Source organism: Heliangelus exortis, chromosome 12 (assembly GCF_036169615.1).
Source record: "Heliangelus exortis chromosome 12, bHelExo1.hap1, whole genome shotgun sequence".
In the NCBI taxonomy this organism is placed as follows: Eukaryota; Metazoa; Chordata; class Aves; order Apodiformes; family Trochilidae; genus Heliangelus; species Heliangelus exortis.
The window spans coordinates 4651218-4665792 of record NC_092433.1 but is presented as its reverse complement, the minus strand read 5'-3'; the positions used below and the strand labels follow the sequence as shown (position 1 = coordinate 4665792).

Here is a 14575-nt window from a genome sequence, read left to right as displayed (position 1 = left end):
GTTTTGTTCAGAGTTTTTATTTACAGTGTAGTGTTTGTTTGGAAAATAAGTGATCCTCAAAGCCCAGCAATGTTCAGTTTTCAACAGATAGCATTGTGAAGTTTGATTGCCTCTGAACTGTATTAGCTTGATAAACACCACCAATACATAACCAACTCAAAACATATACTGTGCTATATATTCCATGTTGCTAATGCAACAGAAAAGGCAGGACAGGGGAAGTAGCCTTAGTGACATTTGTATGTGTGACTAGCAGCTGGTAATTAACAGTGAAATTTGGCTGTCAAGCTTAATTTGCTTTTAATAACTTAGAAACTGTTTAGATTTGTAGGCAGCTTCACCATTTGTTGGTGGTCACTGGGGTGTGCAGAAGCAGCTGGTGGATGTGGAGCACACCTGTGAGAAAGGGAAGGGACCACAAAGCCAGCACAGAGCAGTCAAGGGTGGTCTAGGAAGGTCCCTTCTGTTTTGCAGGTTGGCACTGAGGATGAACACCACATGGGGCAATCCTTGGAGGGCAAGGGACCACCCTAGAGTGCAGGGACCAGGAACACAGTGGCACATTATGGATTCAGTGCTTCTCACCCATGCTGTGCTTGAATTAGGTCAGTGTTGAGCAGTCCTGAAACTGCCTGCGGAGCTCAGCAAGGGGAGCAGTGGGTTGAGAGAACTGGATTCAAGGTGAAGAACAGACATGGGAATGGGGAAGGAGCTACCCCAGCTTGAAAGGATGGAAAGGAGAGCCACTTGTGATAAGTTTTGGGATATTTTGCTGAAAAATTTTAGTTGAGTTTAGGTTCAATTCCTCCCTTTCCATCTCCAGTGTTCCCTGTTATGCGGAGAAGCTACTGTCCTGAAAAATTTTACGGTCAAGCTTCTTGTGTGTGTAGGCAGAATTAGGTGTGAGTTTTAACCCTTATGAATTTGCAGTGCTCAGGGATGCTGACACTGCTGCTGAAAAGACTTGTCAGTTCAATAAAAGCTATGTTCTCATGATATTTTGTGAAAATACGAATTTTATATTATTTTTCTTAACAGTTATCTCCCGTGTTGTTTGTAAAAGAACATCTCAAGTGAAAACAGTTTCTTGAGAAGCTGCTTCTAATTCATAACACAGTGTACAGTTGCAAAGATGTTGTGGTTTGAGCACGAGGCAGGTGAGGTGTGACAGCTAGGTGAGACTTCAGACCTGTAGGAGAGGGAGAATGTTCTTCCTTAGTGGTAAGGCTGGCCTCACAGAAAAGCTCTTCAGTAAATGTGCTTATGTATAACAAGATTACCTTCCATGAGGAGATCATTTTATAAACTGACTGCTTCTGGCAGCTCTAATTCTTGGCTTTTTTAATACATATTTATCATGGATAACATGATGGCCTCACCACTAGGCTGTTGTGAGTAGAAAAGCTAGAAAAGTTCTTCTCCATGTTGCACACTAAGGTGAAGAAGGAAATTCCCTCTTTTTTTTTTTTTTCCCCCTTCTGTGTGTGAAAGGGCTGGTTTAGGTCATCTGTTTCCCCAATATATTGAGCTTCCATTTTCCTCATGCTTAATTGCTGTAATAAGCACATCTTGGAAAGTCCCCAGTTGTATTTGCACAAATGCTTGTCTTTTAAACATAAATCTGTTAGGTCAGATGCTGAGGTCATGTTTGGTTATTTATTCCAAACCTACAAAGTCCTTATAAGGCCTGGTGCAAGATCTGCTATGTACTTTTCTTAATATATTTGTCCTTCTTTTGCCCCTTGATAAACACTTTGTTCTTGTGTAGCAGCCAGGCTGTTTGGATCTGTGACACAGGTGAAAGGCTGTCTTGTTACCCAGCTTCTTAATTTTAGTACAGTTCTCCCTCTTTTTTGTGTGTGGTTGGTTGGTTGGTTTGGTTGGGTTGGGTTTTTTTTGGTTTTTTTTAATCTATATAGCTGTGATTATGAAAACAGTACCTTGGGTTTGTTTCAAAATTCTGATGTACCCTGAGGCAACGAGGGTATTTTAATGGCCGCAAGCATTCACTGCTCCTTACCACCCTCTCAAATAAAAGTTCTAATAAAAATCTCTGGAGTCTCACATAAACCAGGCTCTGCCCTGGCCGTGTTTGCAGACCTCTAGATCAACCTTTACTGTCTGTTATGAGTGCAGCATGTTGTCCCCAAGTCCTCCAGACCTGTGCCAGGGCTGTTCAGACTCAGCCTGCTTCAGGCTTCTTGTGTCTGGCCTGGTGTTCCTGACTCTCACTTGCCGGTTGTTTCAGGCAAAGTTTTCATTATGTGGGCAAATGCTCACTTTCATTTACATGTCTGTTACATGTGTAAGCCTGTCATTACATTACATGTCTGTCAGCTCAGAGCTGCTGTTTGTTACTGGCATGGGGTATGCCTGTGAAGGGAATCAGGTGTGGAAAAGCCTTAGAAGCATTGAAAGCAGGGTGTAGGCATGGTGGTCAGCCTTTAGGGGTTCAGCCACAACTTACTCCCTCCTGTGCCTGTCCGGTGCAGATGGGGAGGAAGTCTTGCTTAGAATAAGCTTACATTCTACAAATTCTGAAAGACTGTTTCCTAAAATGTGGGAAATCTCATTTGCTGCACAGAGCCTCCTGCAGACCAGCAGTGCTGTACAAATGGGATGCTCTTTTGCCTGTTACTGTGCAAACAGGTTACCAGCTCCCAAACAGTCTCTCAGGTTTCAGTCTCAGATGTCCAGGCTCCTTGAAAGTTAGCAGGCATTGTGCACAGAGTTCGTAAAATCACAGATATTGTAGTTGTTTGCAAAGCTGGAAAAGCTGCCCTTCTTTTTGCAACTCGTTCTCCCTCCTCTTTTCCTGTTGCACTGTGAAACTTGGGAGCAGGGTTATGGTCCTGCCTGTCCCCTGCCCTGATGGTCCTGTTGTCTGTTGGGATTCCCCTTGTGTGGGGCCCTGCCGGAGCCGGGCTGGTTATGTAAGGATTTTTATTTTATTCTCAGTCTTGGTCTCTGCCACTAGTTGAACTGGATCACGGGCTGAGTGAATTGAACAGGATCCGATTCGAACTGCGTGCAGCTCCGCCGCTGGAGAGGAGAGGAGAGAGAGGAGAGACCTCCCCCGTACACACCCACTCGGGCTCCCTGCTCTTCTCTGTTTTAAAACTCTTTTCCCAGGAGTAACCGGGGTTGCTCCCGCTGATCGGGAACACGTACCGAAGCCAAACCGGGCAGGCAGCGCAGCTCCAGGCATCGGTCCCCAGTGGAACAGCAGCTACCTCGGGCAGGGCTGCGTTGTTTGACTCTCCAAGCAGGGGAGGAGATAGTGACAATTTTTATTTAGGCTGAACACGAGGCATATTTAACTCGTTATATAACAGCAGTGACCCTGCTCTGTCTCGGCTGGGTGCAGGGAGGATCTATGTGTTCTGATTCCCGGCACCGGGTGGATTCGAGCACTAGGAGCTATTTACCAAAGTTATTTTCAGAAAGCTTAAGTGCAGGTTTCCCTGCCTGTTCCCTGGACTGTTTTATCAGGACGCATTTCCCGCTCTGCAAACTGAGCAGCCAGTGAGAGGGAATCTAGAGCTTGCTGGGCTGCCGGCAGAGATAAGGAGTTGTCGGGAGTCACTGGAAACTTTTGTCCCGAAGACCCCGAGACAAGAATAGCAGAAGGGCTGAGAGTGTGCAGCCACATTGAACAAGTGTTGGGGCAAAGGTGTGGGCAGAGCTTTTTGCCTCAGTGCACTGGGCAGCATGTTACTCTTGGATGAGTCTCAGCAGTTTCCAGGTAGGACACAGGTTGATGGGGGCTAATTTTGGGTGGGTGTGGGGTTTTTTTTTTAAATTTTGTTTGTTTGTTTGTTTCCCTCCCCTCCTCTTGCTTTCCTGTTACAGACTCTTCTTTCTCCTACCCCTGTGCTGGAGCACTCCAGTCAGTGGTTAGCAAAGTGCATCACAGACTCTTCTGTGGGGCTGGGGTTTTAATTTGTTACCTACCAGACAGGGATGGAAGTTATTGCATTTTCAGTCTTGTGTGCTCATTGGCTTGATGGAGGGGATATGAGAAAGAAGCTCTTTCTTTCTTTGTGCTTTTAGTTCTAAAAACTTCAGTGACCTGACACTTTGGGTCTGGCTGTTATTGTTGCAGCTGTAACATTGTAATGCTACAAAAGTAATTTTCACCAAGAGAAGAGGCACTTGATAGTATCAGTGGTGATATTATACCTATTGATCTCTCCTCTACCTCCTTCAACTTTTTGTGTATACTTTCCCCCATCATCTTACTTGATAAGAGTTTTGCAAAATACTTTTGCCAGTGAAATATCTGGTGACTTGCTGGCCAGGCAGCAGGCTGGGAAGGAGGCAGAGCTGTTGGTGCTCAGTCCAGATCCCCTAAATGCTGCCCAAGAGATGGAAGAGCTACTTGGCTCTTTCCCCCCTGCACCATCTAATGGAAGATGCTGGTGAAACCCTAGCACCAATTTACTGTTTTGGAGCAGTCACTGCTTAGTTTGGTTGCTGGTGGGAGGGTGTTTGTTGCAGCATAAACTTGGTTGAGATTTGAAGATTTTAAATTTGTAACTTGTTACTTTGAGGTCATGTAGGTGGGGAAGCCAAACTCTTCCACCTAATTCATGTGGCAAATACCTCACAGAGTTCGTGCTCTGAAGGTCAGAAATGGTCCCCAGGAGTTCCAGCTCTGCGTTCCTGGTTTGTCATAGGAGTTCAGTGCAGTGTGGTCTTTGTAAGGAGTTTTTATGGAACTGATCCGTGCAGGGTTTATTGTCCATTAGTGGGAAGGGTGGATTCTAGCAAAAAAATTCATTTTTTCTTGCTTTCTTAGTTTTCTGGTTGTGGTGGCAGAAGAAAGAAGCTAATTCTGGGAGAGTCTGAACTGAGAAGAGACAGGAATTACAATGCAAAATGAGTTTGGATAAATGAGGAATCTGGGTGATACAAATGGCTTATGTAACTCAGTCTAGATAATAGGTATAAAAAGAAAAGACAGGGGAGGGGAAGATGCTTTTTAAAATGAGACTGTATGTCAAAGATGAAGGGAGAATGCAAGGTTAGAGGCCTTCCAAAAGTTTGGAATGGAAGGTAGTTTTGGGAGTCATTTGTACAAATGCAAGAGAGCAAGAATACAAATTAACTCCTCCTTGTACAGCATTGCTCAGCAAGTTATAAAAGTCTGGGTCAAGGTTTGTCACAATCTGTTCTACCTGTGTCTGTTTGAGGAAGCATTTTTAAGTGACCTAACATGGTTATGCTCTGGCTGTTGAATCCAGGAGGGCTTCATCCCACTTCTCCATAGCCTTGTCCCCGAAGAGGACAATAAAACTGTGCAAGGTCACAGAATGAGTCTGGGTCCGGGTCACAACTGGGGCCTCATGTTCCTCCCTGCCTTTGTGCTTCAGCTACTGGACAGTATTTCTTTTCCTCTCTGGCTTACATGGCTTTTACTCACTCCAGATGCCTGAACACTTCCTTGGGGTGTTCAAAGTAGCAACTGGTTGTATGTGCAGTGCTGCACTCTTGCTTTAGTGTTCTATAAATGTTTCTGGAAAGTTAGAGGGAATTTTAATCATTTTTAAGGTGGTACCCTCCAGCTAATAAATCAAGGTTTATTGCACTACAGTACCTATCCCCCACTTGAAAATAAAGCTGTTGCCCTGCAAGGAAAATACCTTTTATTTAAAAATAGCCCTGTCTCCTCCCCATATACACATGTACTTTTTTTCTTTTGACTGTAGGGGTAGTTGTAGTTATAGCAGCTTTCTGAAGGAAGTGGTGCTTGTCTTTTCCCAGGATGTAATGAGTTTAGCTCTTGGAGTTTTACGTATTTTAGATGTGGGTGTCATGGCTTCAATTTTTGTGTGAGTCTTATTGCTATGAACAACTTTTCAGCCTTTTGTCAAACTCCTTCAGCTCCACACAAAGGAGCACCAATATTTTGAAAAGGAAAACTAGAAACAGATTGTTCTTTGAGTGATGGTGTTTCATCCTGGTCTTTATTAGCTTTCTCTGGTGCTCTAGGTCACTTTTCTGGCTGCACTTGATGGGAGAAGTGCCAGTGGAATGTGGTGGCATACAGGCTCACACTCGACAATTTTCATTTTTCTCCCAAGAGATGCCTCCCTCATTAAACAGAGTCCTTAAAAATTCCTCTGAAATTACTTTGCAGACTGAAGCTGACAAAGAGAATGCAGTTGAAGTTCTGTGCTTTGTTACAGTTCTAAAAAAATCCACAACTCTGTTTTGTTTTTCCAAGTAAGAAATTATATTTAAGGAAAGAAAAGAGGGCCTGGGCCTGTTGGTCAGAGAGTAGGACAGGGAGCCAACAACTTGGGAGTTACTCAGCATTAATGTCTATCTGATTTCTTTGCTTTAGCTTCCTCCTCTGCAAGATGGACATGAGGGTTATTGTGAGGACTGTGTCATGTTTGTGAACTCCTTTGACACTGAACTAGAGTGCTAATGCCAGGTATTATAATTTTGAAATATCTCCTTTCTTGTGCCATTGCCACCATGAGCAACAACAAAGAAGCACTCAGATGCTGAAGGATGCTTTACACTGGGATTATTTCCCATGTCACTCTTTTAAATTAGGAACAAGTGTCAGGTGTCTTTCCCCCCCTCCCTTTTAACAGGTCCTGAAAGAAGCTCTGGTGAGGGCTTGAGGCAGAGATTACAGTTTGGCTTGTGCTTGTTGTTTGTTTGCCATTTTGGTGGCCTTGGAAGCGTGTGGCAGCAATAATCCCTTCTTTATTATTTCTCATTGCTCTGAGCGTGTCCTGGTATAAAGCTAATACCACAACTCCCAGCTACCTAGTGTAAACTAATGCTTATGTAATCATTGCATAATGCAGAATGCTTGCTCCCCTACTCGTCCTCTTTTCTTAGTCCCTGAAATTTATCCCTAGAAGAGTAACCGTAGGAGCCAGCTGGATTCAGTGTTCTGGGATCATGTCAAGCTCTCCCATATGCATCTATTGTCTTAAACTGGGAGGGGAAATCTATCGTTGTTACCTAAATGAGTATTTATTCACCTTAATAGAATAAGCCGTATTTTTTAAATAAAAAGTTTTGAACTGTTGTGAAAATAAGTAAGCTCTGACAGTTAAATCTGATTACTTGTGGTTTAGATCCCTATGGTAATTTTTGTAATCTGGCTGGCAAAGCCATATTCTGGGTTACTAGTTAACTGGGATAAGCAGAAAGGGGAGGTTTCCATTCCCTCCTGCACAAAGCTTGTTGAAAACTTCCCAGCATTCGAGCCTGAAACATTTCCTGACTCCAGTGCAGTTGTTTTATGTAACTCAGTTGCTCTCACACACACCCCCGGCTAAAGGACAAATGTAACCCATCCCTGCTTCAGTCGCTACCTTAAGAGGTGCCTTTCCTGGCTTTGTTTCCTTGTCTGGGCTACTGCCTGCAGTGTCAGTGTTTGGGTGGGGGGGGTGCTTGTGAGGGGGAGGCAGTTTGCATGTTAACTTTCAGGACTTTTATTGGGAAAAGTGATTTTGGTTATATATCTAGAGGAGGGGATGCTAAGTACAGCATTTTCTATTTCTCTGGTTCTTGCTATCTCAAACCACTATGGAGATGATTGATTTGCAGTTTCACAGCCCTCCTTAGAGCACATCAGAGCTGGAAACAGCCACGGATTGCCGGGTGCTCCTGGCAGCCTCTCCTCCATGGTGAGAGGGAGGACAACCTCTGGGGCACCCCGCTTGGGTGCATTCTGGGGGCTTGAGTGAGGTCCAGAGGATTGGGTGCAGGTGCCCAGGCACAGGGCTGTGCAGAGCAGCTCCCTGTGGGGCTGTGGTGGCACAGGGTGCTGGTGGCTGCCATACTATAGTTATATAAGTGCTCTTTGGTGTTTATGTAACCCGGGTCTCAGCGTCTGCAGCGTTGAGGCCCAGCCAGAACAAGAGCTCTTGGGTATTCAGGGCCTGGTTCTGCTTGCATAATCCCAGGGTTAGAAGATGTATTGTCTGTCACCAAAGTTGGCTGTTTGATGTTCCAGTTTGCCTCTCGGCACTTCTTGGCTGCCTACTTTCCCTTTGGTTTTTGGGTGGTGTCTTCTTTGCTCCTGCCCTTTACTTCTGTGAATGGTTCCTTCAGGCCAGGAAAGTGGTTTTATTCTGTAGCATAACCTTGTCAGTAACTGATATGCTGAAAGACCTCCAAGAGAAAAAAAAAAGAAGGGAAGTTCTTCCTTATAATTTATCTTTTAAAGTTTTCCATTGATCTGGGCTTACTTCCTGCCCAAGAAAGAGTCTGGAGATGGGTTTGGCTTTTGTATGTTCCTGGTCTGGCTCCCTCCCCATGCTCTGCCCTGCAGAGCCTGTACTGGTGGCATTTTCTTCAGAGCTGGTTTCACATCTCTATCTTCTGGTCCTGGGCCGGGGATGCAGGCAGTCTGCCACCATCTCTCAGTGGCAGTCTGCAGATGGCATGTAGGTGTCTTGAACCTGCAGCAATTAATAGCTTTGCAGTTACCTTGAGAAATGAAAAATGAGTTACTCGGGCTTTGAGCAGTGCTGCTTGTTTTGCCAATGTGACAGTCGCTGTGTCTGGTTACAGTGACAAGTATGAGCCACAAACCTGAGGTGGTTAACTCCTCTATAAATCAGCAACAGGGATGAAAATGCTAAAGCTGATGTATGTGCCATTTGACAGGTAATGGAAGGTTCTTCTGGGAGCAGGCAAAGTCTGGGGCTGGGCAGGCTTATCCCAAACGATGTCTTTGTGCCCTATGGTGCATGGCTGTGACTCAGTGGAGCTGGGGCAAGGATAGTGATGGAAATCCATCATTCCTCTCATTGTTGGGCTGTGTTTTGCTGGAGTCAAGCGAGGACAGCAGGCAGTGAGGCTGCAGGTCCCACTGCCCAAAGTGGACGATGTGGCTGCCCTCCCTGCTGGGGTGTGCAGCATGCCTGGCTTGGGAGCCTCCTGCAGCCATGGCCCCAGCGAGGAGAGGACATCCACAAGGGGAGCCCAGACAAGCACAGGAGTACCCCCCACGCACTCCAGAAGCCATGGGTTTAGACAAAAAGCTGATGCTGTCTCTCCTGTTGTCATCGAGTGGGTGGCTGGGGAGGGCTGGGCCCTGGCGTGCCGGGCCCTGTGCCGCGGGGAGCGCGGCCGGCGCGGGGGGGTAGGTGTGCTGGGTTATATAAAGCTTATATAATTAGGGCTTTGTTAAGCAGTTGAGGCAGGGAGGGGCGTCCTGCCACCAAACACTGAGCCCGATTATTTTCCAAGGAGAACAAAGTCTTCGTTGGTAATTAGCTGCCCTGACAGCGGCTGCAGGGGGTGGCCACAGCCTTGAGTCCCTGGAGGGGCTGCGTCCCCCTCCGTCCCCGCTGTGGGGTGGCTTTCCTGGTGCTCTGTGAGGAAGGAACTCGCTGTTGATGTGTGTCAGGCTGTGGGAGGGGGCTTTGTGGAGGAAGGGAGCCTGAGCTTCCCCTTTGCTACGCCATCCTTGAGGGGTTTCACAAGGAATTTCCTGCCTCCAGTGTTGGGGTGCTCAAGCTTTTTCGCAATCTCTGTGAGAGGGTGGTCTGTGCTGGTACCTCTCCTCCCTCCTTGCGTGACATCCGTGCAACAGCTGCACTGGTTGCACACAGAGAAAGAGTATTCTGAAAATATTTATTTCCCTCTTCAGCTGAATACAGCAGCATGACCCAAAGCACTCTGGCTGTTGCCAGCCTCTGAGATGATTGCTGAGACGATTTTCAGGTGCCAAGTACAGTTGAACTCTGGTATCACCTAGACACCTGCCCAGTGTCCTGGGAAAACATCACATAACCCCAGAGAACATCTTCCAACCTGTTAGTGCCTTTGCAGTCGGGCTTGCTTTGCAGAGTCACTTTTCTAGCCTTTGGCACAGTTGTAGTTCAGTGTGTCAGTGACTTCGAGTGTTGCAGCTGGAGCTGTGCAATTAGTCTTCCTTCTGCCATCCCTCAGTGCTCCTCCCATTCTTGCTCTGACAGCTCAGTACTGGCTGTAGTAGTCCTAGCTAGTACCAGCTAGTCTCTGACAAGCTCTTTGCCCACAAACTCTGTGGAGGTTCCCAGAATGACTGCAATAATATTCAACAGCTCCTTGCTCTTTGTGCAGGACAAAAGAGAGCTCCCAAAGCAAACATTAACCCCTTGCTGCTTTGCATGCAGCTACCTTCCTCACCATGTGTGCACATCCCTGTCCTTAGGGTAGGAAATAGTGCCCAGAGACTCAGCAAGAGTGCTTATTCAGCATTCTGAGTTGCCATCGTGACATGATTTTAGAAATAAACAAGTGTCTGATTTTCAGTGGTGTGCCTTCCTTGAAGTCATTGCAGCTCCCCTGGCAGAGATGTTGGCCTCGGAGGAGAATGAGTGAACCTCTATCTACCTGTATTAGCTAGCTAGTAACTGAGGAATTAACCAGCTTACACAGTGTTTACTCTGTTGAGGGGTCTTCTGCACATTCTTGTGCAACAGCTTCAGACAAGGAGCTGTTGGGTCTTGTCCTGAACGGCAGTTTCTGTGTCATAGAAGTGCTGGGCTGTTGCTAGAGCTGTGGATGTTTAGTTGTGTGCACACATCTTTGGATTTACTGAGTTTTACCTTGGAGTTCGGATGCAGCTGTAACACTGTTTCTCATACACCTTGGTGTCAAAACAACGTGTTAGAGAAAATTCACATCCCCAAAAATTTACCTGCTGCTTCATGTCACTTCACAGCACCCTGATTCCCCCTTGCAGAGCAGATTCTTTGTGTCAGAAGCAGTTCACTGCAGAGTCAGAGGTGATGGAGAATGTTCTCCAGGCTGCATCCCATGCTGTTTTATGGAAAGTCTGAGAATATTCTACAAAAAGAAGGTGATGAGCTGTGTTTCATAAGTTTGGGTGCAATAGGAAGAATCCGTCCACTGTGGGACAGATCTTTGGCTGTGTTATGCATCATGAGTCACACCTCTGTGTGGTGCTGAGGGGCAGCATCTGAAGCAGAGCTATCCAGAGCAGTCACGACTCTCCCTTACAGCAATTTCTAAACTGTAATACACAAGTCTTGGTTGAGCAGCCAAACACCTCCCCCTGCTTGTATGTACAGCTGGGGGTGGTGGTTGCTGCTGCTTAGTGAGAAAAGAAAACTGGTAACCCCTGGTCTGCAGCACAAACCAGAGACATGAGTAATCGGATCTGATGGGTTTTGATATTGCTTTTTTTTTTATATTGATATTTTGAACATCTGAAGTGCATGAGAAAAGGGTGGTTGTGCCCCTCTTGAGGCTCAGGGTTCTTTGCAGGAGAGAGTGCCTGGGTGTGTGCAGGTGTCCATAAGAGAGAACTGGTGGGGATGCTTGGGCACCTGTCACCTGGAAAGCTGTAACCTTCCTGAAGGACCAGCTGCTTGACAAGCTTGCAGTGTGCATTGGTGCTGTCACCACTATCCTCAGGAAGCCCTCTTTGTGTCTTTTCTGGTGAGCACAGTGCAAAGCATACAACAAAGCTGGTGCAAGCCCAACAGCTGCTGTTCCAAATGATTCCCAGTGTCAACAGTGTGCAAGGGTGGGATTGGTTTTACATCCTTGCTGATGACCACGACTGACCCACAGATGTCTCCTGCTGAGTGGACCTGGGCCTACTCTTCCTTCAGCAGTGCTGTGACAAATGTAGCTGATCTCCCTGTGCTGGGATGTACCTGTGGGCTGGAGGCAATGCTTTTCTCATTGAGGCAGTGTGGGTAACTGCCCAGGGCTTCCTAGAGTACACTAATGGCTTCAGCACGATCAGGCAATTGTCAACATGCAAACATGGCTGGTGAATTTTTGTGTTGTGTAAAAAGACACTTGTATAGCCATGTCAGAGTAATTGGTCGAGTTGCTATTTCAAAACCATAATTGCATTTCTGTTGTAGATGTAGGCTTGGCAGAATTGGGGCAGGAATTATTCCATTGATCACCTGGTGGGACCTGTTCAGTGAAACTGTTCCCACACTCCCTCCGACCCAAAGACCAAGCCTATTCTTTAACAAAATAGGTTTTTCTGTGTCTAGTTATTGTTTCTTAATGTGTTTCTGTTCCATTGTGGGTCCCAGTTACACAGCTTGAAGCTCACCATGCTGGAGCACAGCCATGTGGCTGCAGCAGGGAGCATCACTTTCCATATGCAGTAAGATTTCGGCTGTGTACACAACCAGGAGTTGAATATTAAAGTGTAGCAAAACAATTCCTGCTACTAACTTCCAGCTCTTGTCACAGGTGTGGTGGGACCCATTGCATGGTTAGATGGAAGTGACTTGTGTTTTTATCATTGTGTTAAGCTCTGTGAAAAGCAGCTTGATTCATTGTAGTGGCAAGGATGGGACCTGCCTCAGAAGCTGTCTGTCCTCTGAGTCCCAGTGGGGCTGAATCAGTGTGATGGTTGGTGATGTCACCAGCATGGAAGAGATCTCAGTATCTAGATGCATGTATCAGGAATGTGGGCTGAGGCACAGATTGTGTTCCTCACCCCAGAACTTGTAATGGCAGGACAAACACCAGCCTGAGCAGGCATGGCTGTGGCAGATGAAGGCCTGTACTCAATGCAGGGCTAAATTTATCATCAGGTTTTAGTCTTCAGGCTCCTTCTCAGATGAGAATGATCTTTTTAAAAAAACCTCTCTGATCCTGCTGTGTGTCTGTTTCACCAGAGCTTGTATTAATCCTGGTTAAAAGGGAAGAAAAGTAGAATGCAGAGGTGGTATGAGTATACATAGGGCTTGCACAACAAATATGAAAACATACAGAAGAGACACATTGTGGCCTCCACCTCTGCCGAGCCTTGGGCTTCTTTTAACATCACCCTCATCCTGAAGGTATCCTTTCCATGCATGGAGCTGGTGTCAGAGTTGCTGCTGAAGGTGGCATGGGCAGTTGCTGGGATGTGGAGAGAGAAGCTCTTCCTCTTCCAAACAAGCATGACTTTGTGCTCTCTGGTGCCTTCTCAAGGTCCCCTGGGCCCAGGGTGAGATGGCAGCAGTGTAACCATGGCAGTGTTTGTCTCTGGGATAGTCACTGGTTTAATGACTCATCCCGGAGAATGTGATCACGTGTGCAGCCTCCCTGCTTCCCTTTGCCCTATTTCATCCAATTTTTTGATCTAGTTATATAACCAGGAGTCGAGAGGGATGGGGGAAGGAAGCAGTGATGAAGAATTGCAGGTACTGTGACCAAAATGTGTCTGCAGCTCAAGTAGCAGAGTTGTTGTCTGGGAAGCCTGGGAAACTGGGTTTATTCCCAGCACAGTTCCCTGTCTGGAAGTGAGTGTGATACGTGATGTCTGAGCTTGTAAGTTTAAGGAGGCATTGTGGGAGGACACGGCTCCAAGACCTCATCTGTGGCAGAACTGTAGCAGCAACCTCCCTTGCCTTTATCTTCATATGCAACATAACTTTTCCCTGCATTCATCCTGAGCTCTGTTTCATCACAGAAGTCGTGGATACCTGTTTTCCTCATATGTATAAGACTTGTTGGGACTGATGTTCACAGAAAGGTTTGAGCCACCGTGCTGGTATTGGCCCATGGTGGGGAGATTCCTGAAGCCCTGGCTGCATTCTGACACAGGCTCCAAGCAAATGCTGGGGCAGATCTGTTGGGATGCCTGGAGAGAAAGCTTACAAAGATAGTGCTTTTGACCAAGATGTGAATCTAGTTCTTGTCATCTCAATTTTAAGAGGTGATATTGTCGTTAAGGTTAATTTAATAGGCATATAATAGGGATATTAATGAGGCAGCTGTACACACAACATCCTGTACTGAAGCATCTTTCACTGAAGCTCCCAGCTTTTTGAGAAGGGATGTCCTTTGTCTCCAGATCCCACAGAGTCACAATGTTGTGCTTGTTGGTTCTGTATCACTTCATTTGCCACATTCTTCTGTGTTGATGTCTTCTTTTCTTCAGACTTCTAAGTGTCATTTCAGTTCAGTCTTAGCCTCAGATACACAGTATATATAAGCAAGAAAGCTGCTGATGAGATGAGGTTCAGGGTATCTCTTTGCCTGACACAAGGGGACAAGAAGCTTCAAAGCAGCTATTACAAGGCTTGTCAGAAACAGTTTACTTCAAGGGAAGTTTTGAATAGACTAATTTCCTTTCCATGCTCTGTGAGCATTAGCCTGGTCACTGGCAGCCTGTTGAAGAGCACAATGTCACATAGAACCAGGTGTCATTTCATATAGTGCTTTAAGACTGAAATCAGCCATTAATGCAAGTCAGAAAATAGAAGAATGTATAGAAAAAGCAGTGCATGTGGTTTATAATGTGGGAAGATTATTGTCACTTACTTTTTTTTTTTAAGTTTTCCAGAAGATACCATATAAATCATGAGAGTGGAGCCTGGTGATAAAACCACTGAGGTGCCTGCTAAGCCATGGCCCAGTGTTTGAACCAGATAACTTCTAGTGTGATATTTTCTGTAAAGATGGTTACACATGTGTCAATGAAATGGAAATTTCTGCCCCACTTGAATGTTGTGAAACAAAAAGATTTGAGTTCCTTGTTCTAGTTGGAGTTCACTGGGCCCATAGAGGGAGATAGGCCCTTAGAGTCAGCCAGTGCTGATGTGGAATGAAATGATTTTGCCTT

General features: G+C 46.0%; 1 protein-coding gene across 3 annotated transcripts in view; it reads left to right on the top strand.

Moving 5' to 3' along the window:
• The window catches only part of RAD54L2 (RAD54 like 2), a 47202-nt gene that overhangs the window by 10156 nt on the left and 22471 nt on the right, over positions 1-14575 (top strand). The window contains exon 1 of one of the 3 annotated variants that reach the window (XM_071755593.1): positions 3185-3745. The exons of the other annotated variants lie outside the window; for them this stretch is intronic. Within the exon in view, the coding sequence (XP_071611694.1) occupies positions 3712-3745 (34 nt within the window). The 5' untranslated portion in view covers positions 3185-3711. Of the gene's footprint in view, positions 1-3184; positions 3746-14575 lie in introns of those variants that run through there. 3 annotated transcript variants of the gene reach the window in all.